The 22,719-nt window shown below is 44.1% G+C and overlaps 3 protein-coding genes across 3 annotated transcripts; 1 reads left to right on the forward strand and 2 right to left on the reverse strand.

Moving 5' to 3' along the window:
• Nucleotides 1-1,689: 1,689 nt before the first annotated feature.
• On the reverse strand, nucleotides 1,690-15,141 carry sec23a (Sec23 homolog A, coat complex II component). The gene is made up of 20 exons (XM_074692128.1): nucleotides 15,072-15,141; nucleotides 13,201-13,454; nucleotides 13,050-13,107; nucleotides 12,692-12,778; nucleotides 12,371-12,607; nucleotides 12,111-12,187; nucleotides 11,879-12,023; nucleotides 11,636-11,794; nucleotides 11,397-11,512; nucleotides 11,101-11,224; nucleotides 10,828-10,908; nucleotides 10,248-10,337; nucleotides 4,663-4,769; nucleotides 4,206-4,359; nucleotides 4,049-4,126; nucleotides 3,796-3,957; nucleotides 3,624-3,710; nucleotides 3,150-3,305; nucleotides 2,870-2,935; nucleotides 1,690-2,793 (listed from the first exon to the last, which is right to left on the reverse strand). Exons 2-20 carry the CDS (start codon nucleotides 13,419-13,421, stop codon nucleotides 2,704-2,706), a joined length of 2,295 nt encoding a protein of 764 aa, XP_074548229.1. The 5' UTR covers nucleotides 13,422-13,454; nucleotides 15,072-15,141; the 3' UTR covers nucleotides 1,690-2,703.
• Nucleotides 7,208-9,666, forward strand: LOC141806547 (adenosine receptor A3). The gene is made up of 3 exons (XM_074692130.1): nucleotides 7,208-7,904; nucleotides 9,010-9,163; nucleotides 9,281-9,666. The coding sequence occupies exons 1-3, from the start codon at nucleotides 7,208-7,210 to the stop codon at nucleotides 9,462-9,464; spliced, it is 1,035 nt and encodes a 344-aa protein (XP_074548231.1). The 3' UTR covers nucleotides 9,465-9,666.
• Nucleotides 15,142-15,870: 729 nt separating the features above from the next.
• Nucleotides 15,871-22,312, reverse strand: srp54 (signal recognition particle 54). The gene is made up of 17 exons (XM_074691463.1): nucleotides 22,164-22,312; nucleotides 21,157-21,287; nucleotides 20,957-21,054; nucleotides 20,681-20,772; nucleotides 20,344-20,428; nucleotides 20,081-20,185; nucleotides 19,883-19,949; nucleotides 19,730-19,787; nucleotides 19,162-19,312; nucleotides 18,412-18,560; nucleotides 18,202-18,302; nucleotides 18,040-18,126; nucleotides 17,722-17,795; nucleotides 17,206-17,314; nucleotides 16,869-17,039; nucleotides 16,658-16,753; nucleotides 15,871-16,481 (listed from the first exon to the last, which is right to left on the reverse strand). The coding sequence occupies exons 3-17, from the start codon at nucleotides 21,032-21,034 to the stop codon at nucleotides 16,390-16,392; spliced, it is 1,515 nt and encodes a 504-aa protein (XP_074547564.1). The 5' UTR covers nucleotides 21,035-21,054; nucleotides 21,157-21,287; nucleotides 22,164-22,312; the 3' UTR covers nucleotides 15,871-16,389.
• Between the last annotated feature and the right edge of the window lie 407 nt (nucleotides 22,313-22,719).

Raw genomic sequence — 22,719 nt, forward strand, 5'->3', positions numbered from 1 at the left:
TGGTGCTGCTCTCAGTCAGAGGTGGAGCCCTAATGAGCAGAAAATGACTTCCTGTGGCGGACCAGTCACATCAAGAAAACAGAAGCCTCTATGTTCTATGCAGTGTTGTTTAACCTGTGGTCCTGGCCCCTCAGGTGGTCACCCAGTGCCGGGACAGAGTCTGTGCCTCAGTGTTTTATCAAATATCATCACACAGACTTTCTAATGGTAGCATTACCTGTTTGGCTGTCTCCATGGTAACACTGCTGACACCTGAAGCGGTGCTTGTCTCATCTGATGGAAGGGCGGCACTATGGCAACAGAGTCAAGGAGGAGGCTCATTGTCATGGCAACAGAGTGAAAGAGGAGGTTGGTTAGCATGCGAGGACAGAAGAGGAGGTAAACCAGGATACAGAGGCCAGACAGAGCGGGGCACAGAAGCAAACAGTATTGTGTCATAGTTGGGGGCGGAGCTTCTTGTGGGTGAAAACAATAATTTGTAATAATGCAAATGTATAGAATTTTTGAATATGGCGCCAACTGGATGTGACATTTTAGGTGATGCTGATTGTGTGTCTACCAGAGCCCTAGAATAGCCCCACCTTTTCTGGATTTTGATTGGTTGGTGACTTTACAATGACACTGAAAGAAGCAGCAGAAATCTTAAAGTTGTTTCTTTTCTAACTGATGGCACATCAAAAATAACATGACTCTGAGTGTGTTTGTATGCTTGGCACTCTGAGTCCAATGAGCTGGTTTTACCAGAAACAACCCTAATGAACACAGACCTCAAAACCTTTGTATTTCTAAAATAACTAACCTCATAGGTAGATGCTTTCCTATGACTAGCAGGATTTTTTTTTTAATTGTGTCACAGTTAAAACACAGATTTTTTTTTATTTATTTCTAAATAATGTTTCAAGTCTGAATTTAGTAATTAGCAATTTATTTTTTCATCAAAACGTAAATTAGCAACCCATTTTTACTTATTTTTAAAGAAACCATTGTAGCATATTTCCTACAATAAACTGTGAGAATTCCAGGACAGAAAATACAATTTTCACTTTTGCAGAAGGAGTCAGTCATTGTAAGCATTTTTTTTTATCTGTGTGTGAATGAAAGTTTCCTTCATGTCTCCACAAAGAAAAGTTATTTTTATACCCTCTCTATTGATGTGTGTTCAAGGGACAAACTCTAAACAGGAAAACGGTGCCACCTGCTGTCCAAACTACAGACTGCAAGAAGAGAATCAAGAGCCCATGAGGCAATAGACCAAAGAAGGCTCAGTGAAACCCATTCACTGCATGATGTCTTTGTGACATCACCAATCTGTTTCTGACACAGAGTTTTGAAGCAAATCGTCGGTGGCAGCCATATTGGAAATAGGTCTGGCTTGAGCCTCCACACTAACAGCTATATGGTGCCTCCCTGTCAGCTGAGCTATGCCTCTGATTGGGAGACCTGGTCATTCGCAGTATCTTCCAAACTGAAAATTAGAAAAGAAAAAAAAATACCCAGATATTTTTGTTTGTAGGCTGTAGAAATGTAGAAATGTTGCTTGATGTGTATTTAGCGTCAGGTCTTTCTGCAGACAGCCTCAAGTAGACACTCATGAACTGCAGCTTTTAGCGCTTCTGCTTAGACTTCATATTTTTATCAATAAAGAGAAAGAGCAACAGTGACAAAGAGAGGTTTGTTTGTTTTTTCTTCTCCACAGCAGACTTTTATTACAAACAGCAGAAAGAAAAGTCTCTGCCGGACTTTTAGTGTTTCACAGCGTCACAGAAAAACTTTTCAGAGTCTGTGCAGACAAACTGCTTTTCATAATGCGCATGCAGAAATATGACGTACAGAGACAAACACATTCAGAGAACAGCTGATCTGATGTCATCTGGAGACACAAAGACCATCACAAACACTCAGAGCTGCTCTGATTGGCGACGAACGTTTAAAACTGCTGAGAAGTTTTTAAGTCACTTTAGATATGTTTCTGACTCTGATATCAGGATGTTACAGGAAATAAAACCAGAAAAAATGAAAGGAGAGAGTTTGAGTTACTTGCTCTGGTTCCTTTTGGTTGTTTTTGTTCATCTGACTCACATTAAAATTTGTGCCTTGGTTTGAGTTAAAGTTTATGGTTTCTTTCAGGTTTTTGTTTCCATGAGGCCTCTAAATCTTTGAGAAAAGTTAATGGAGACACTGAACAGTGAATATAATAAATAATATCTGCAGTTTTTATGTTACACTGTAAAGGATTAAACTGAGGCAGCTGTTGAAATGCAAACTGGCTTGATCAGTGCTGCAACTACATGAGACACTTATTGTGAAGAACCCACAAATATGTTTTATTTGTTTTGTTGACAGCTGATGGTTCATATTTGAAGTTATAGATAAATATTTAATGACTGGGGAAACAGATGATTCAATGTGGCTGATCAGCTCCTTCAAAATAAAACTTCCTGTCTGCGTTTTCAAACTGTGACTTTACCTCCTCAGGTGATTTGATTAAAACTCTTTAAACGCTGAAGTGGTTCAAATATCAGTAAACAAACAGAGCAGACAGGACTTAGGGTATGACCATAACGGGTCATCGTTCTGATAAAGGAAAGACAGACTGTGCAAGCTTGTTGAAACGTTGGTTGCTGTGGAAGCTCAGGCAGCAAATAAAAAAACACAAGAGGAAAACATGAACAGGCGAGGCAACACGTGAGGCTACAGGTGAGGTCAGGCAGCGCTGGAGACGGCCAGTTTCTTTAGGTGATCCATGAACACCTGCAGGCTGACATCGTCAGTGAGGATGGGAGCTCCAGACTCCTGCAGGAGGAAGTAAACATCAGGACAGGTTCCATACAAAGAGATTTAGGGTCAGAGGTCAGAGGTCAGCACTCACCTGGCCCCAGGCGTACATGTTATTATGAGTCTGAGAGGGGTTGACTTTGGAGAGCAGGAAACGGGCCTGGAAAACACAGCCATCATCATCACCTTAGCCTCATCTTCATCGTCAAAACTTTCATCATCACCATCAGGGAGTTTTAATGTAAGCACAGTATGAGTGTGTGTGTGTCTCTGTGTGTGTGTGTGTGTGTGTGTGTGTGTGTGTGTGTGTGTGTGTGTGTGTGTGTGTGTGTGTGTGTGTGTGTGTGTGTTTGTGTGTGTGCTGGTGCCCCCACCTGGCTGCCTCCGTGCTCTGTGTCGATGTATCTTGGCATGGGGAAGCGCGTGTGCAGAAGCTCCTGAGCATCATCTACGGGAGCCTGGAGGAGGTGTTTGAAGTTTTCATACTCTGGCATTTCCTGATACCCTGCCTTCCTCCACTGGGCCACCGTCTGACAGACCGAGAGCAGGGATTAATTACACTTTGTAACAAATACAATCATCATATTTACAATTTATGTTGATGGTGTAATTAATACCCGGGCGAGTGAGCTGTAAGGCAGTGATAAAAACAGTTTCCATATTAGTGCTGTAATGTTAATCATTGATCACCTGCTGATATTTAATACTGATGACTGAACTGATGGATGGGTTAATGAGTTACTAACAGAGGAGCTTTAGATAACAGCTGCTGTTCAACTCTAACCACAGCTTATTAAGTTTAATTAAAAACAGGATCAACAAACAGAAGAGCGTGTGTGTGTGTGTACCTCTCCGTGGTAGATGAGGATCTGGAAGAAAGTATCCATCAGGAGGATTCTGTCGGGGAGGATGCTGCTGCTGTCCAAGAGCACGGGCTGAGACAAACAGATGTGTAAAAATAAGTATAAGTGTGTGTAAAAACAGGTTCAGTCAGACGCGTGTGCAGGAGACAGTGTCTACCTCAGGTGGCCCGTTGAAGGAGTAAGCGTATAGCACAGGTTGGATCATGATGAGAGCCTGAGTCAAGTCCTGTCTGTTAAACTGGTGTCTGTAATATGAGCTCTCATCAGGACTGTTGTTGAACACCTGGAGGAACGGAGAGCGCCGTAGGTGGAACATGAACTAAAAAAAGAAACAGAAGAGATAAAACGGTCAGGTAACAGATCAGCACAGGTAGAGCAGATGAAGTGGAGTATTATGGGATGTGGGTCACCTGAGGGTAGAGGGAGAAGGTCTCTGAGAACCTGAAGGAGTTTGGGTCGTCTTTGTGATAATCTCCAAACTTCTGACACTGAAAACAAACACAGGCGTTAAATCCAGAACAATGTCACAACATGATCAATGATCCTCGTTTTTAACCCTTCACTCACCAGTCTGATCAGCTGTCTGTCCAACCAGCGCAGGACGTCTGGACCCTCCTCTGTCTCTGCCCGGTACACTGCCAACCTCGCCATCAAGATGGCTGCTGCCTCCTGGTCGAAGGATGCTGCGATGTTTTGGATCTGAGTCTGAGCGTCTGCCCAGCTGGAGAGCGAGGAAGAGAAAAGAGGAGTGATAGGAGGAGAAGAAGAGGAGAAATAATAAGAGGAAGGAACAGTTGATTGCAGGTAAAAAGACAGAGGAGAAAAGGAGATGAGGGGAGAGTAAGAGGAGTGATGGAAGGAGGGAAAGAGGAGAGATTAATGGTAGAAAGACAGAGAAGAGGAAAAAAAAGAAGGGGGTGGGAAAACATGAATCTGAAGTCTGAAATCATTGAGTAAACTTGTTTAAAAAACAGAATATATGAAGGTTCAGGTGCGTGTGTGTGTGTGTGTTAGTGTGTCTTACTTCCTTGCTGTGGTGGTGACTCTGATGCGTCTCTGTCCTGATGAGTGTTGGTACTGTGTGACAAACTGGATGGCTCCCCGCCCACCTTGAGGAATTGGAGCGTTGTGCTGAAATACACAAACACACACACATAAATAAATTCAAATCATATTCAAAATAATGGCCGGTTTGGACGCTGTGCACTGACCTGCAGCGTCCCAATTTGTTTATAAGCTGGAATGCAAATTAGTTCCCATGAGAGCCACAGTGTCGTTGTTTTTTTCAGGATTTTTATGACTTTCATCAGAGGAAAGGACAGAGCAGGAAACAGGGTGAAAGTGGGGAGTAATGTGGGAAAGACGCCGCATAATGGATTCAAATTTTCACTTTCTTGAAGGCGAACCTCATGGGGAAGCTCAGCATCTGTGCTCCAGACTTCACAAGGCTGATGTCTGAAACCAGGTGAGTTCTGCTCACTCGGCTGCAGGGGAGGGTATCTGAGTCTCTGCTTTACACTGCTGTAATCTGTGTTTGCTCTTTTCCATCACCTGCATCCAACCTCTGTACCTTTATTTTGAAAAGGAGCAGTAAAAATAAAGTGTGTTTGTTTGCAATTACCTGTTTAAATAAAGCTTTTATTTTTATCATCATTACAATGATCTGATAGGCTGCTTCACTTCTGGACCTGAGGTCACACAGCACGTTGATTACACACCTGCACACCTGTTATTATCCGTGACAGGCTGTGACACACACACACATGCACTCTTTCTCTCTTGCCTGCTGACTGTAATGTAAACACTTCATGAACATCCAATATCCTGTGTGTATGTGTTGAGTGACAGTGTGTGTGTGTGTGTGTGTGTGTGTGTGTGCGTCCTCATCATCATCTCAGCAGGTGAGCGACAGGTGCACCTTGACAACAGAGCCTCATGAGGCACAAACGCACACACACCCAGCAGGACACGCCTCCTGCAGCCCGTGCAGGAGTCCAGAGATGATCGCACTCTGATGGTGCTGGATCAGATTTTAAAGCTCAGTCTCAGTCTGCTTTGACCTTTGACCTTTTCTCTGCTTCCACAGAAGGCTGAGCGTGAGTGGACCTTTTCCTCACAGAGACCAGGATGTGATGTGAGGAGGAGTATGGATTCTGATGGACTCTTCATCAGACAGTTTTCAGGGATGTCAAAAAGCCTGGGCACAAGGGTCGACTATCTGCAGATGAATCTCTGATGACATTCGAACATCACACGATGCCTTCAAGCTCATCTCTTCACCATGACTCATCACATCTCAGTGGCGAACCACTGGGCTCCGTAGGATCTACTGTTTATATCTGAGGCCAGGAGCCACAAATACAACCTTTAAAGACTGTTTTCACCCTCTGAGTTTAAACTCCGACATCATCATCATCATCATCATCGAGGAGTCAGAAACTACAGCGCTTCCAAAGGAAGAAAAAGTGACGCTGAGGTAAAGCTAAAATGGATGTGACTCCAAAAAAGTGCAGGGAAGATAAAAGTCACTATAAGGTCAGTTAAAGACAGGAGAAGCTGTAGTGACAACAGAAGGAGCAAGGCAGAGAAGAGGATACGAGCAGCTTTGGGAGTAAGCTCGAAGTGATGGTGAGACAGCAGAGAGGTGAGAGTATGGACAATAAAAGAGACCGTAGTTTAGAGCTCTAAAGCAGCTGTTTGCCGTGAGAGCAGAGCTCAGGAGAGGAAGTGAGGAAGCTGTTCATTCCACAGAACAGGCAGTAAACTGTTAAATGAAAGATTGATGGCCACGCTCGTTAAATCAGACGTTGGTCAGCTGAGGGCAAACAAGGCTGGAGGGGAAGTTTTCAGTCCAGTTATAAAATCTGTTTCACAGAGGAAGTGACTAAAGTTCCTGAATGTGTTTTATTTTTCAGATACCTGACCATAATAAAAGCTGACACACACTGAAGTTTCCGTGGTGTGTTCAGGGACGCTTGGTCCTCTCAGTGACTCAGCAAACTCCACTTAATCTCTGTGGTGACAGAGATCCAACCAGCTCCGCAGACCAGAAGCTTCTGGATCTTTATATGAGAGGCAGCTCAGGTCCAGACCTCACAGTGGAGACCAGCACGGACCACATCTCACAACAGCTTCAGGACCATTTATCAGTCTTCTGTCTGAGACGTCAGCCTGTGGAGATGCAAGTCTCTGTCCTGATTACTCTTCAAGATGATCAAACACTTTTGGGATGAACCATAAGTTGGATAACCGGAAAGTCTGACGGACTCAACTTTTTAATTTTCAGAGGAAGTCCTCTGTGTGAGTCCTCTTGAGGAGGTGTTGATAGAAGAGTCAGTTTAAACTTTGCATCTTCTGGAGGAAAGAAAGCTGAATTTTGACAAAGAGGAGGGAGATCTGAGTGATTTATAACATTCTCCATATTCTGTCTCTCAAACTCTTATTCTGAAAGTCTGCTCACAGTCTGACATTGAGCAGAGCGCCATCTTGTGGGCTTTAAAGGATCTCATGTTTAACTGTCCTCGGATGTCACAGTTTACCTGTTTCCTGTCCTGTGGGTGTGTCTGAATATGGCGGACGCTCTGAGGACAGTGTATGCTGCTCTGATGGTTGTGTCTGGCGTGGCCTCCATCTGTGGGAACCTCCTCCTCCTGCTGGTGCTCCTGCTCAATAAGGAGCTGAGGACGGACACGCTGGGTCTCACCCTGAGCTTCAGCCTCAGCGACCTGGCCCTTGGACTCTCTGTCATCCCTTTTGGGGTCTACAACAGTCTAGCATGGCCATCCTGCTGTCTCAGCAAGGGCGCTCTGTGTCAGGGCAGCGGGTTCATCTTCCTGCTGCTGCAGACCTCGTCCATGCACTCACTCACCTGGGCCACCATCAACAAGTTCACTGAGATCTGCTTCGCCCTCAGCTACAGCAGCGTATGGACAGCAGGGCGGTGCCGGGTGGTGCTGGTTCTGGTCTGGCTCTTCTGCCTGGTGAACGCCACCCTCCCCTTGTTGGGGTTTGGAAGCTATGTCTACAGCGAGTCTCGGTTCCTGTGCTGCCCCAGCTTCACGCCAAACGACAGATACTTTGTGTTGCTGTGGATGCTGGTGGGCATCATGGTGCCGATTGTGACCATGTGCTCTCTGTACGGATACATCGTCTATGTGGCGAGGAAGCAGGCCAGGAGGGGGACGTTCATGTGCAATGAGCTGCACTGCTACTATGTTCCTGCCAACAACTACCTGAGGAGCTCCATTGTGATGGTCACAACTTCAGGTGAGTTCATACTCCACTCTGACAGATCACTGACACAACTTTTCCAGGCTGTGAGTCATTCAAAAACTCCAGGATGAGTTCAAACCAGCCCAGGTACGGGGAGTTCTCATGAGAACCACAATGTAATTTTCAAAATTTGTTTGGGTAAAACATCTTGAATTCACTTTTTAAAGGTTTTATTTGAAATTTTTTGTCACCCCTTTCTAGAATTTACTGATATGAAAAACTCCTTCACCACCTCAGTTTTTAAAAACAGCAGCTAACCTTCATTTGTTCAGGAATATCATTCAAGTAGCAGCTTTTTAAACAGAGAGTTTATAGAAACAAGCTTGCTCCCCATCTGCGGAGACATATGGCCAGATTATTTACAGAGACGGGCGCCAGAAATTGTTGCAAAGGCCTGATAAAGAAAGCGGAGTTTATTCTTAATCTGTCAGGATTACTGGCAAACTGTCAGTGTGCAAACACTGCAGAGAGAAAGGCTGCATCGTGTGTGGAAAGAACACATTATAAAACTGCACATACACACAGAGGAGAGTCGCATATACATGTTGCCAAGACAACAGGAACAGAGAGGACATGCTGTGTGTGTGTTTGAGATAAACTGTGAGCTGCAGAATCGGACAGTGAAGGTCACTCTGATTGTTGCCGAGGCTCAGCTTCTGTATTTACCTCCATTACTCACCGTCATTACTCTCATTATGGTGACACACAGTGATGTCAAAACCACAGGGAGGGTCAAAGGTCACCACAGCAGATTTCAGAGAGAGTGGACAACACATAAAACTGGACCACAGACTTATGGGTTTTTTTTCCATCAGAGTGAATTGTTTTATCATTATAATCTTCAAGGAGTCTTTTTCTGTAAGTTTTGAAGACAGCTGCAGAACTGCAGACAGAACTTCAATACCCATGAGCCTTAGCTACAACTGTAGCTGTTGTTGATGTAAGAGGCTACTCCTACAGTCTTCATATCTTGTGGAAACATGTCCCCAAAATCTTACCAGCCCCAAATTCTTTTTCAGCTAATCCTCAGGACTGAGGTCAAGTTTTGTGTTCACGTGCCCTGTGTGTGTATGTTGACAGCTTCCTGTCTGTGTTTCAGTGTGTTTGCTGGTTTGCTGGCTGCCCTACATCTCCGTGTGTCTGTATGAGACGTTTAGTGGTCACCAGAGTCCTCCTGTAACCTCTGCCCTCTCTGCCTGGCTGGTTCTCACCAGTGCTGCCCTAAACCCCTGGATTACCTGCATGACTCAGACGTAAGTAAGACTCTGCAGCAGGTAACGATTTAGGTTCAAAGTCAGAAAATCTGCAGGAAGAAATTCAACATATTGCTGATGGAGACATAACCACTGTGTGTCTGATCGGGTATCCAGGAGGTACAAGGCGGCAGTGCGCAGGATCATCACCAGGTTTATTCGGATATTTCCCTGTCATAAGACACCTCTGGAGTCCCGCCCCCAGAGCTGCGCCCTTCACCTGGACACAGCCAATCGCATCAGCACGACAATGGCGACAACCCAAGCAACAGCATCACCAAAAACTCCGACAACACCTTGATCAACAGGGCTGACAAACATCCTGATTCAGAGACAGTACAAACCTACACCGATCCACCTGTCATGGACGCAATGCATTGTGGGAAACGTAGTGTGGTCTCATGTTTCAACTCATGGACATTTAACTTGGAGGAAGAGTAATTAACTCCAGGTCTCTGATTGGTCTGTTCATCCATCTTTCTCAGTCATTAATGTGAGCACTGAACGTTTAATCTGAGGTTTGAGATAAATGTGGCCCAAAGTGAAAACTGGTTTAGTATGAGGACTTTGTTTGAAGAGGAATAAAATCAAACTTCAATAGAAGCAGAGTGTTTCTGACATCCATTAAGAGTCAGAGACAGGAAACGATACTTGAATAAAGAAATGTTATTCAAAGACTGTGGTTTCACTTCTATGCTCATTTGTTTTCATGTGTTCTGAATTTTCAGGTTTTGCTCTGTCAGTAAACCTTTGAGAAGCCCTGAAGCATGAAGAAAACCCTGCAGAGTAAATATGACCTGACCTAAATCAAGCCCTCACCCCTCAAACCAAAGCTCACCTGCGTTTGCGCAGTCTGTTTCAACCTGAGCTGCTGCTGCTATTGTGGCCCTCAGAGATCTCTGTCTCCACCTGCTGGCACTGCTCAGTATCTCTGACCGATGATGTGTGTACTGTCTCTGAATTATTTTCATTGTTAGACAGATTTCTTTCAGTAGAGAGATCACTACCAGTGACCAATCATAAGCCTCAGACTGATACCTGACCACTTGAGGGAGTGAGAGGGTAAAAATTCAGGTGTTCTTACCTGGTTAACGACCTCAAAGTAAAGAGCCAGCGTGGTGCTGGGATCTAGACCGCAGATTTTCCACTGACATGTCCCCCCTGTTCCAATCTCCTGAAACACAAACCAAGAAGCAACTCCTTATTTTTTTAACAGTGCAATCTTAACAGTTCCTCCTGCCTTTTCACACTATGCTAAGCTATTAGTTTCTCCTGACTTGTTTTTTTCTAAGTATAATGGGCTAATTTCACACTATGCTAACCTAGCAGTTTTTCCCTAATTTTTTTTTACACTTTGCTTGGCCAACAGTTTCCCTGCCTCAGTTTTTCATCCTTTTCTAGGCTAACAGTTTCTCCAGCATCAGTTTTTCCCACTATGGTAAGTGAACAGTTTAGCCTGCCTCATTTTTTACGTCATGCTAGGCTAACAGTTTCTCAGCTTTTAACACTGTGCAAGGCTAACTTTGCCCCCTTTTACCACTTTTTATGCCTTGCTGCTTCTAAAATGCTAAAAGTTGCCTCTGCAGTCAGAGATGTTCAATGATGCTTAGCATCACAAGCTGTTGTGTGTGTGTCTGTGTTGTGTGTGTGCGCGTAATACGTACATTCTCAGAGACACAGGGTCCTTTTGCGTTCAAAGACACACAGGGTCCAATAGCCCCAGATACTTTGATTTCTCTGGATGTCTGAAACAAACAAACACAGAGATTATTCACCTGTCAGACAGGTTAGCCTGGGGGCGGAGCCTCTGTCACCTAATGGTAATAACAGCATTACAGTCCACCTGGAACCATCAGGTTGCAGTGCCAGTGCTCTCTGGTGGATGACTTGTTTCTCACTGAGGTCTTGTTTAATGTGAGTCAGGTGTGTTTGTATACCTTGACCTCCAACGTGGCAGCAAACGCCATTTTGAAGGACCCCTGGACATCTTTGGTGAAAACTCTCTGGAAGGTTTGTTTGAACAGAGATGTGTTGAAGGAGTCAGCCATCACCATGTAACCTCTGCAGAAAACAGACAACCAAACAGACAACCAGTCAGTTGTCACCTCTGCACATGTCATTAAAACTTAATGAGAGCTTCTTTCAAGTGGACATCATCAGGTTCTCAGTTGTTGACAAATAAATGTGTCAGCCACATGTGTGTTTGTGTGTTTGTGTGTTTGTGTGTGTTTACCCAGTGTGGTTGGCACAGCATTTCATCTCCAAAAGACCGGTCTGATCAAGTGCACAGGCATAGATGTCGATGATGTGACCATTGGTGGACGCTCTGTTAGCTAGGGACTCATAATGCTGCTCAAACACACACAAACACACACACACACGCAAAGTTTTAGAAATATAAAACTGGCTGAGAAAAAAACAGCTGATAAAACGACTCCACAAGTTAGTTAGGGTAATCTATCAATCTCTCACCTTTGTGGCTTTCTTCATGAACTTGGCGTTGTCCTTCTCGATGTCGTGCCAGGACCTGATTGGGGTCTTCAATTCATCTCCCACCACCATGCCGGGCCCTTGTGTTGCCGGGCCTCCAATGAACGTCATGATGCGAGCACCAGTGTTTGGAAAGGTGCACTGTGGGTAAAAAAAAAAGCATTTGTGTGACTTTTACATGAAGCTGTACGTCGACCTGATTCAAAAATAGACCCTCTCCCTCACCTCCAGCAGCCCCACGGCGATGGACATGGCCACGCCCAGTGAGCGCAGAGGCCTCTTCCCTTGAGTGACAGGCCAGGGGTCTCGCTGCAGCTCCCCCAACAGGTCAGTCAGGTTCATGTCGATCTTCTGCACTGGCTGCAGAAACCTGAAGACAGAACACACATCTGTGATTGTTATCATGTTTCAGCTTCTCTGTAGTGTGGAAAGAGGTGTGTGTGAGAGGTGTGTGTACCTGTTAGACAGAGGCTGAGGGGCAGCTTGAGGTCCTCGCCCCTGAGCAGCTGCAGGTTTGGTCAGACCAAGCATCTCCTAGAAGCCACAAACAATACACAGTGATTACAGATACAGGCTCTTGTATCTGCCCTGCCTATAAAACCTGATCCTATGACTTCTGACCCTCTTTCCAGAGAGGACCCAGAGTTGTTGCACAGAAAAGAAGAACAAGCAGCTGAACTCTCTCCCTTATATCTACCAGGTATGAGTATTTGGTACCTGCAGCTGTTTGGCGTTCAGGTCTTTGGTCCCTCTGAACACGTAGCTCTTGGAGATCCCCTCACAGCCCAACTCGTGGACCTGGACCATGCGTCCGAATGTGATGAGACCGACGAGCGCTGTGGGAGGCAGCAGGGACAGGGACATCTGCAGAGACTCCTTTAGAGCCTGCAGGTCCTCGTCCTCCATGCAGGTGTCCACCACGTACAGGACGATCAGAGGCATCTGAGGACCTCGCTGGTGACAGAAAAAAACAAAGAGGCTGTAACAAACATTTGGTTAGTAGCCTTTATTCAGTCTGTACCTGTCCCTCAGTCTTACCTGGACCACATACTCAATGGTTGAGAACTGGGGCAGCAGCTCAGCGGGCTGGTTCACCTCAGAGATTCCAGCATAAGACGGAGGAAACTGAAACACAGAGAGCTGTTAACACACTCATCCCCCTGCAGTTTGTGGGGAATAAACATTTCTGTACACATTCTTGTTTTAAAATCAAATTAGGTCAAAGTCCTAACTCCTCCAGAACACATCATGATATTAAAAATGAGTTTTATAACTTCAGGGAGCTCAGCGTGATGTGGGTAGAAATCACTTCCTACAGCACAGTAATGAAGCTGGGGTTTGTGCTCACACGTATTGAGTAAAGATGTGTGTTTGTGCATGAGTGTGAATACTGAACCTGGTTCCTCTGGTAGCAGAAGTTACATGCCCACAGTTTGGCTCTGTAGTCCACCTGACTGTAACACACAAACACACACACACACACAGATTAGAATGGCTTTACACACTGAGCCCACCTGTCACTATATGCAACCTCTGATGCTGCGTACCACAGTGGGTTGAGCACGGCACGGCAGGTGGCACGGCTGCAGAGGACCGGTTCATACTGGATGGGGGGCAGGTCAGGGCGCTCCTTCAGAGGTGTGAACAGAGCCGCCACAGGGACCACCATCCGGGTCGCCTCCAGCCGACTTGAAGGCCACACGTTCCAGCTGAACCGCGTGCCATCACGGTCCTCGTTCTGAGCGATGTACTCTGGGAAGGTTGACATTGCAGCGGTGGGAGATGGGGAGGGCTGGACACACTGTCAGGAAAAAATGAAGGAGTGAGTGTTTCAATATTAGATTAAAGCAGGACTTTTAACTTTTTCCTGTCGTACCACTTACTAACTTTGGCTGCAGGACCAGGGTGTACTTTAAAATTTGCTGCGTTTTTTTCAGCTTCTGTCTGAAACGCATAACTACAGTCTCTTTAAGACTCCCCACTCCAAAAAACCCCTTATCCTGATTGGCCGGCCCTCTGGAGGCCTTTCAGGGACAGAGCTACTGGCAGACCGTGGTGTAACGTGTCACAAACCAGTTAGGAGATTCTTATGCAGTGACCTCATTATTTCAGCAAGTGTTGTGAAGATGTCTTGCTATGTTTTAAAATGGACCATTCCCAGCAGTTTACAGACAAATTCAGGGATTTCTACAACTCACCAAAATGTAGCCATCTGAAAAACTGCACAGGTTTAGAATGGACATCCAGCACTGTTACTCAACATCCATGTTTAAAACACGAGAGAGCAGAATACCCTCTCTTTAAAATTAATTCTCAGATTGCAGGAGCCAATGAAGGGAAGCTAAATGGAAAGCAATGCGCTGTTAGGAGTTGGGATGTTGCATTTTAAACATGATGTAAGTTGTGCAAATGTGTGCAAAGAATTACAGTCATTCAAAAAGAGGATAACCAATATATTTTTTAAACAACAAGGAGCTTGAAATCCGTAGAGAGAGGTCAACACTGACAGCTGTTTAAAATACCGCACACTTTAACAGTGTTTGGTTGGGTCTGCGTGCTAAGTGGGGGTTCAGGTGGTGGTAGGGGGGAGGTGGAGCCACGACCTCGGTGTTTAATTACATTTGGACATCAACTTGAAGACAATCCTGAAACTTTTTCTCGATATAAAATCTTAAGATCAGAAACTTTTCCTGTCGAACACCTAGTCTAATCAGATCTCAAACTTCATCCCCCTTTGCTCAAATCCTGCACAACTTTTCTTATTTATCAGTTTGAATAAGACATCACATTCAATCACCAAACTTTCCGATCACTGTCAAATAAAGTCAAATACTTTCCTCAGAGGGGAAAAATTAAATTTGGAGGGAAAGTGAAAAAACTTCAGGTACAAATAGCTCACATACCACACCTTTACCTACTCACTGATATACTTCAGGTTAATTTAAGTCGATAACACTATCAGAGTTATAATGAAGCTTTTATTGTCGACAGACTTCACGTCATCCATCAGTTGATTATCCATGGGGTCATCTCATTCATCAGATTATGGTTATTCTTTAACTTTGACATTTAAAGTCCAGTCTCATCAGATCTCAAAGATGCTGGCCTCTCTGACGTCAGCAGGTAAATCTCTCGTATAAGCAGCAGAATGAGCATGAGACTGTCACACATGAACCTGAAGTTCTTTTTTCTTGTTAAAACAGAAAATAAACAAACAGATTTTATCCCTGTAGTCACATCAACTCACTTAGCCACAAAGCTAACAGCTGCTAACCAAGCCGTTAAACTGCTGCGTCATTAACGTCACGCAGGTGACAAGTTTGGGATGAACTGACAGGTGAGCTGACTACGTTTATTAGAAGTTTGAGCTCTATGGGGTCATGGTGAGGCTCTGTGTTAAGGTTAATGTGTCACTCACCGCCGCTCTGCTGCTGCTGCTGCTGCTCCTCTGTGCTGACAACGAAGCAAAACAACATGGCGGAGGCCCGGCGCCACGTCAAGACACAGAGAGGAAAAATGAGAGGAGGTCTCACTCTGAAGCAGCAAAGAAGGAACCACATTCCTGTGATGTATGTTTTTAAACTTTAGTCTATGAGCTGCTGGAGCGCATACAAACCATGGCGGGTAAATCATAGGGCATTAAGTATCGATAGAATATTATAAGTTGAAGTATTTGTAATAAATACATGACAATTCATGACCGACGTCAATGAAAAAAAGATTACTTCTTATTTAAAACTTGTTTAAATCTTTCATTTTTTGACCCCGAAAGTATATATTTTTATGAATACTGTCAAAAGTTCTGTTGTGTCCAAAGTTCTGTGAACATTTCTTAGGTTACTTGAGGTCAACTTGATAAGGTGTGAACATCTGTAAGGTCACTCCCACCTGTGTTTGTTGATAAATATTCTATGCTGTAGTGTTTCATCACACTTTCAGAGGATCTTTTGTCGAGCCTCACCCACAGTTTTTATGAAAACCTTCACTTTACTGAAAAAAACTTTAAAAGGATAATGCTCAAAATATTTCCTAAAAATTCATCCACATAAAGTCTTTGTTTCTTTTCTTGAATACATTTTCTGTAATGGTTGATATTTTCTTTTTTCACTTCAGACTATTTGTAGCTGCTGTTTTAAACTTACAGACCGAATTTGATGAGTTTGTTTTAACATCAACATAAGAGAAATGAAAGCACAAAGCAGGTTTAAAATGGTGCAATACAAATGTTTATTATATGACAAAAATACTGTCACTAACTACTGTTATCGCCATTGCCGTGTCTCCTCGTCCAATCAGGACGGACTCTCTGCTCTGTTTACATCTTATACACAAACATCTTTTACTGAATTACTGAATTAAGTTAACAAGAACCAGAAAACAACCTGCTCACCTTCATCATATTTTCTCCTCTTCTTCATTTAAAGGAGCAGTCCTGCATTATTTTTTTTTTTATCAGTTTACTCTTTGAAACATGAAGCAGCGTCAAGTTGAAAATGACAGACTGCTCCTTTAAATCACCATTCTTTTCTTTTCCTGGTGTGTTTTTTTCAAAAAGCAGAAATCTTTATTTTCCCGTGAAAAGCAGCAGACAACAACAAAAATCAAACATCCTGCTTTTATTGTGTCTCTATAATTCCTCCGTCTCTCTCAGCCCGGCCTACCTCCACCTGAACCTGTCTGGAGGCCAAGCTTTAATTTAAAGTTTTTATGTTTTAAGGCAGCTGGTTGGTCAGCGGTCACATGTTGTTGAATCCCATCATGCCTTTCATGTTTCCAGCTGCTCCCTGCTGGAACTGACGCATCATTGACTGGAGACCTGCCATACCACCTTAAAATACACAAAGACACAAAGACATCATTAACTGTTTTTGAAACAAAACACATTTCTTAAACAGAGTCAAAGGTGGTCTTGAGTAAAAGACAGGTATCCGCTACAGTTTTAAAGCTAAGCTAGCTGACTGAAAGAACCCTTTGAGTGACTGTGAAGACAGAAACAGGTCTTACCCATGTGGTGCAGGACTCTGGGGTCCATCATCTTGGCCATCTGCTGGTTCAGTTTGGCCATCTGAGACGGGTTCACGTTCTTTGACATGTCTCCTCCTGAGAACACAAAACATACATCACGAACAGCTCTCATCTGGACTGCTTAATCATCCACAGTCCTGTTTGATACATTACAGTCGTCCCAGTCCTTGTACTGGTCTGTTTGAGGTACCTTTAAAGAGTCCCTTGATGCCGCCCATCTTCTTCACCATCTGTGCAAACTTGGTGTACTGAGTCAGTAACTCCTGGACGTCTCTGGTGGCGACCCCTGACCCCCGGGCAACTCTCTGGATCCTGTTGGGCTGCTTACTGAACAGTTTGGCTCCATCTTTACTGTCCAGCTCTAAAGAGAAAACACATCAATCAAGAAACCAGTGAGACCAGCAGAGAGCAGAGCCACAGAGGCTACGAGCAGAGATGTCAGGCAGCCAATCACAGGTTATCAGCAGATTATTTGTAAGTTTTTCATGACCATGCAGGGCTCAGAGAAGTTGAAATGTGTGTGTTACCCTGGTCGTTCATGCTATCCATGATGGTCATCAGTTTCTTCAGCCGAGCCATCGACTCCTGTTCGTTTCCTTTACTCATGAAGTCTGTGCCAAACCCAGGAATCATTCCCTGAATGCATCACAGAGCAGAGGAGCAGATAGAGTAAAAAATGAGCTTGCGTTCTACAGGTGTGGACTCCTTTAATAAGATAACTTCAGTTGAAATTATTGACCCTCATCAGTAGCATGTTATGTGTCCCAGCAGACTAGTCCCTCTATTTTACGTAATGATTGACGAGGAAACAAATATTTTTAAAGCATGACTCAACCAGCAAAGAACAGATTCTCTCCTACATGATATTAGATTACACATTTAGCTTGATAGTTCAACTAAAACTGTGATTTAACATCTTATCCAATAAAGAAGCTGGGTTTCTAAACATAAACTGGTGAGTCAAGGTTCAGACACCAGCCAATCACAGCCCAGGAGGGCAGGTCTGCATCATTTGACTGTGATCTGTGCGGTGTGAGTGCTACCATGATCTGTCCAAAAGGCCCCATCTTCATGATGTTCTGGAACTGCTCGTACATGTCTCTGAGGGTGAACTGACCTAGAGATCAAAGGTCAGAGGTCAGTCATCATATCCACAATGCAGTGCACACCTGTACTCCAGGTAAAATGACATGTGTCTTAATTTACTCCACATTTAGCAATATTAATCTCCAGAGTTCACAGATTCTCACTTTAATATTTCATTAGCTTCATCTAATTTCCTGTTATGCTACAGTTGTGTTACAGAGTCATGTGACTCAGCAGGTGTGAGTGATATCATAGCAAGATGTTGAGTTTCTAACCATGTTTCAGCTTGTCAATCAGCTCCTCGTTGTCGTCCAGTTTAAGTTCGTTCACTCTGTCGATCAAACCCTCGATGTCTCCCATACCTGATGGGAAGAGGAGGAGGAGTAACTACATGTTTCACCCCATTAGACGTGTGTTGTTTCATTGTGGCTGCCTACCGAGCAGTTTGCTGATGAAAGGCTGAGTCTTGAATGGCTCAAAGTCGTCCATGTGTTCTCCTGTTCCGATAAAGATGATGGGACTCCGGGTGGCTGCCACGCTGACAGGAAGCAGGAGGAGAGGAAACATGTTAATGTAAAATCAGCAGAAAGTCCCAGAAGAGGAGTTACACAGTGATGACATCAGATATCGGGTGTTGATAGTCTTACGCGCTCAGAGCTCCGCCTCCTTTGGCGTGCCCATCCAGCTTGGTGACGATCACAGATGCTACATCCACTTTGTCTTTGAAAGCTTTCGCCTGAGACTCACAGGCCTGACCGATTGACGCATCCATCACATACACAATATTGTCTGGTTGCTATGGAGACCATACAGGGTGGAGAAAAAGGTGTAAGTTGAAACACAGCAACAGTTATGGAAACCAACCACAGGCTTAAAGTGAGGTTTTGAGGTACCTATGTTATGTTAGATGCCTGTGTTAAATCCAGACATAATTGAGTTTAGGTACCCATGTTATATTTAGGTACCTTTTTTTATGGACAGGTTTTAGGTTCACGTACCCGTGCATTCAATGAAAAGTGTTGCTCTCAAATAACCATTTATGTAACCGTGTTGCATTCAGATACCCTGGTTTCATTCATGTACCAGTGTTTCATCCAGGTAGACATGTTTTTTTTTTTAGAGTTTTCCTGTTCTGTGTGGGAAGTCATGTTGGCTTCAGGAACTAAAGTTGTGTCCAGGTACCAGTGTTATGTTCGGGTACCGTGTTGCATTCCACAACAAGTGTTGCATTCAGGTACCTGAACATGTGTCAAATTCAGGTAATCATGTAGCTTCCGGGACACGTGTTCAGGTGCAAGTGTTGTGATGAAGTGCAAGTGATGCCTTAAAGCACTCATGTTGTTGTGTTCAGGCACCAGTGTTGCGCCCATATACCTATGTTATATTCAGGTACCCACCACAGCGTTGGAGACTTGCAGCATCTCCTCGAACAATGAGTCTTCCTGTTTGTGCCGCCCGCTGGTGTCAACAATGATGATCTCAAAATTCTCTGCTTTAAATTTCTCCACTCCCTCTGCAGCGATCACCACAGGGTCCATTTCTGTGTAACTGATGAAAAAAACACACAGGTGTGAGTACATTCATTCATTTTCATCTCACTTATCCTGTGCAGGGTCGTGGGTGGCTGGAGCCCTCCCCAGCTGTCTAAGGGTGTCAGGTGGGGTACACTCTGGACTGGTTGCCAGTCAATCATAGGGCTGACACTCAGAGACAAACCGCCTCTCACCCACACACTCAAAACTACAGACAATTTGGAGTGACCAATTAACCTGATGAGCATGTTTTTGGACTGGGGAGAACATACAAACTCCACACAGGAAGGCCCACTGACCCAGCTGGGAATCAGACCGGTGACCTTCTTGCTGTGAGGCTGCAGCACTAACCGCTGCACCACTGTGCAGCCCACACAGGTGTGATGGACAAGTAAAACAGAAGCATAAGGACAGCGGTCTAAGGCGTACTTACCTGCCATAGAAAGGGATTCTGGCTTTGGTAGCGTTCTGTTTGAGCTGATCGAAGGCACCTGGAGGGAGCGGAGATGAGACCAGTGAGAAGTCAGGTGAGTAAAATGATGTCATTTTTTTCTCAGGTGAGCAAAAGCTGCTGATTGGTTGTTACCTGCTCTGAAGGTGTCGGCACAGATCAGGCAGGTCTTCCAGCCTTTCCTTTGGTAATAATAGGCCAGCTGCAGAGAACAGACGGTGAGAGAGGTTCATGTGTATGTGTATGTGTGTTTATTGTGTGTGTGTGTGTATGTCTGTGTCTGTGTGTATTTGTGTGCAATGGTGGTAGTGGGGTTCATAGGTGTAATGTTACCTTTGAGCAGGTGGTAGTTTTTCCACTGCCCTGCAGACCCACAAACATGATGACATTGTTCTTTCCTTTGGTGGGGGTCCAGGCCTTCACTCCAGGGTCCACCAGCTGAGACAAACACACAGTACATACAGTTACACACTGTAAATTTCTCATATTTTTCACAAAATGCTCATTTTAATTTCTATTTTCCACAACAAAGACTATTAGAAACTCATTTTGGTTTCCCAGATTCTACAAGACTTCTTCATGCATTGAGATCTGACCTTGACAAGCTCCTTGAAGACAGCATGCTGAATCATCCTCCTCTTGTTCAGACCTGAGGCCATCTCTTCTAGATCTATGGCAGACCTGCAGGGACACAAACCACAAAGATTATTGCTCAGCGGACAAAGACTAAACCAGACCAGGTGTCAGGATTCTGGATTGGTATGTTGCAAACACATGGTAAGATTTCACACATTCACATCTGCTCTTTGGTGCCTGTCTCTGTGCTCATGGCTGTTTAATGCTCTGTATTAACCACCTTTGATTTGTGGCATGCAGAAATGGAGAAGCTTGTCAGTGAAATTAAAGGTGCTCGATCAGGTGTTTGTCACTCACTTCACGTTCTCTCTGAGCTGTTTGACCAGTTTGATGTTGACATCGGCCTCCAGTAGAGCTGCACACACCTCCTTAAGCATGGCATTCAACACCTTAGACACAGACAGACAAACAGATAGGAAATTACAGTAAGCAGTTAAGCATTAATTATTTCCATATTAGATCCTGATGATGTTGAGAACACGTTGAGAAGGATTTAATGTCTCTGGATAAAATCAAACTCATAAACAAAAGCACAATGAGCAGTTTTGGTCACATGACTTCAGTAGATGTTACCTCTTCATTGATGATGGTGGCATTGCTGAGTGACCTCAGCGCCGAGGTGATCTTCCTCCCGAGGTCAGCTAACACCATGATGGTGGTCTGTGCTGATCCTGAAACAGAACACAAGTCAAATCAGAGCAGTCAATGGAACCTCAATGTTACATCAGATGTACACTCTGTGCAGGAACGGCTCATATCATGGAGGGACTTACCGGACGTATATGAATTGAGATCTGTGTATGTGTGTGTATGTGTGGGTGGAGGGGAACCCCCCAACTATCACACTCAGTAAGTCAGCAGGTCAGCCGACAGGTGAAGGTCTCAGCACGCAGACACACACTCCCTGCAGGAAGGAGCAACAGAAAGAAAGAAACATGAACAAGTTCTACAGTGACGGACAGACCCTGAACACACCAGAACCAGGGCAACAGTTATGCAGCTCCTGTTCAGTAATGACATAAACACACCTCCAAGTGCAGCCCCCTCCCTGCTCACGCTGCAGGGATCATTCACTCACTTGTTCAAATGTTATACTCACCTATGTTTTATAAGAACAATTATTTTGTTGCAATTTATGCTGATACTATTTACTCTACTGATGCTATTTGCTCTACCTAAGTGGGGCTTACTTTAATTTAAGTACATTTAGAACAAAAGTGACAACCTCTGGTCATTAAACCTATCAAAACAACACCACATCTGTGTTAAAATCTACTGCTTCATAATAAACAAACAAAAAACCCATTATTTTCACCATCCGTGGATCCCCCAGACCCACCTCACTGAAACCAGTGCACTCCACTGATACTTGACTGTTTTCTTCACTATCCGTGTTACACACGGACTCACTGAATTTGATGATAGTCATTACACTGAATCAAACCGTCTTTAAACCCGTAAACATTGAAAAAATCTTAACACTGCACTGTCACATGATCATTATTTCGGCCTTATCCTGTCATTAGTTCCAATGTTTGATCTGATAAATCAATTCTCAGTTTATCCTGCTCTTTTTTAAAAAACAACAAGTCAGCTGTTTACTCTGCTTTGATGCTAACGTTAGCTCATCAGTTAGCGTTAGCATTTAGCTCAACTAGCCGTGTGTTAGCCGTGGAGTGTATTCACGCGAAGGGGATCCGACAGAAAACACTCTGTGCCAGCAGCAGGAACACAAACAGGTTTAATTACATGAGATTACAGGTGAACGGTTCATTCTTACCTACTGTCGGTTAGTTTGATCAAACAGCAGCTGGAAAACACCGAAACTCTCCCACAGGAACGTCATCTAATCCACACCGACCCGGAAACTGTCATCACTAACGTTCTTATTCTCCTGTCACTTGGCGTTCACATAATGCACTACCGCCATCTGCTGTGGTAAAGTGGAGACAGTGAGGTATCCTCTCCTGATCAAAATAATATGAATACTTGAAAAAAAATTAATTTCCAACTTCATTATTGCTATAAGTCTTGTTTGAATTTGATAGAAAAACAAAGCTTTCAGGACAAACCAGGAATTTTTCTGAGCTCCTGTCTCCAGAGCTTCCTTATGTTGTCTGTCTCGAAATTTCCCTGTCCCTGGATGTAATCATACTCTTTAAATCATTCAGATGCACTCCAATATTATAAATCTATTCATTGAAAATGTATCATTAATTCCTTTTCAGTGGCTGAAAAGGCTTGAGGAGATGTTATACTTGTTGTAAACGTTATTTTGAGCCTTTTGAGTATAAGTAACTTTGTTTATTTTAGTCACTTGTGAACAAAGAGGGAAT

The sequence above is a fragment of the Halichoeres trimaculatus genome, unplaced genomic scaffold, assembly GCF_033239565.1.
Source record: "Halichoeres trimaculatus isolate MK-OKI-2021-1 unplaced genomic scaffold, fHalTri1.1 fHalTri1_scaffold_17, whole genome shotgun sequence".
Classification (NCBI taxonomy): domain Eukaryota; kingdom Metazoa; phylum Chordata; class Actinopteri; order Labriformes; family Labridae; genus Halichoeres; species Halichoeres trimaculatus.

Bases quoted from the DNA above. Each gene is read 5' to 3' on its own strand.
- LOC141806547 (XM_074692130.1), top strand. From the start codon at position 7,208: ATGGCGGACGCTCTGAGGACAGTGTATGCTGCTCTGATGGTTGTGTCT. The intron at 7,905-9,009 runs GTGAGTTCATAC...TCTGTGTTTCAG, and splicing joins TGTGATGGTCACAACTTCAG to TGTGTTTGCTGGTTTGCTGG. The intron at 9,164-9,280 runs GTAAGTAAGACT...TCGGGTATCCAG, and splicing joins ATTACCTGCATGACTCAGAC to GAGGTACAAGGCGGCAGTGC.
- sec23a (XM_074692128.1), bottom strand. From the start codon at position 13,421: ATGTCAACCTTCCCAGAGTACATCGCTCAGAACGAGGACCGTGATGGC. The intron at 4,770-10,247 runs GTAAGAACACCT...TGTGTATTTCAG, and splicing joins ACTTTGAGGTCGTTAACCAG to CACAACGCTCCAATTCCTCA. The intron at 4,360-4,662 runs GTAAGACACACT...CTCGCTCTCCAG, and splicing joins GTCACCACCACAGCAAGGAA to CTGGGCAGACGCTCAGACTC.
- srp54 (XM_074691463.1), bottom strand. From the start codon at position 21,034: ATGGTGTTAGCTGACCTCGGGAGGAAGATCACCTCGGCGCTGAGGTCA. The intron at 18,561-19,161 runs GTGGGTACCTGA...TGGTCTCCATAG, and splicing joins TGCAAGTCTCCAACGCTGTG to CAACCAGACAATATTGTGTA. The intron at 17,796-18,039 runs GTTAGAAACTCA...TTTGATCTCTAG, and splicing joins GATTGACAAGCTGAAACATG to GTCAGTTCACCCTCAGAGAC.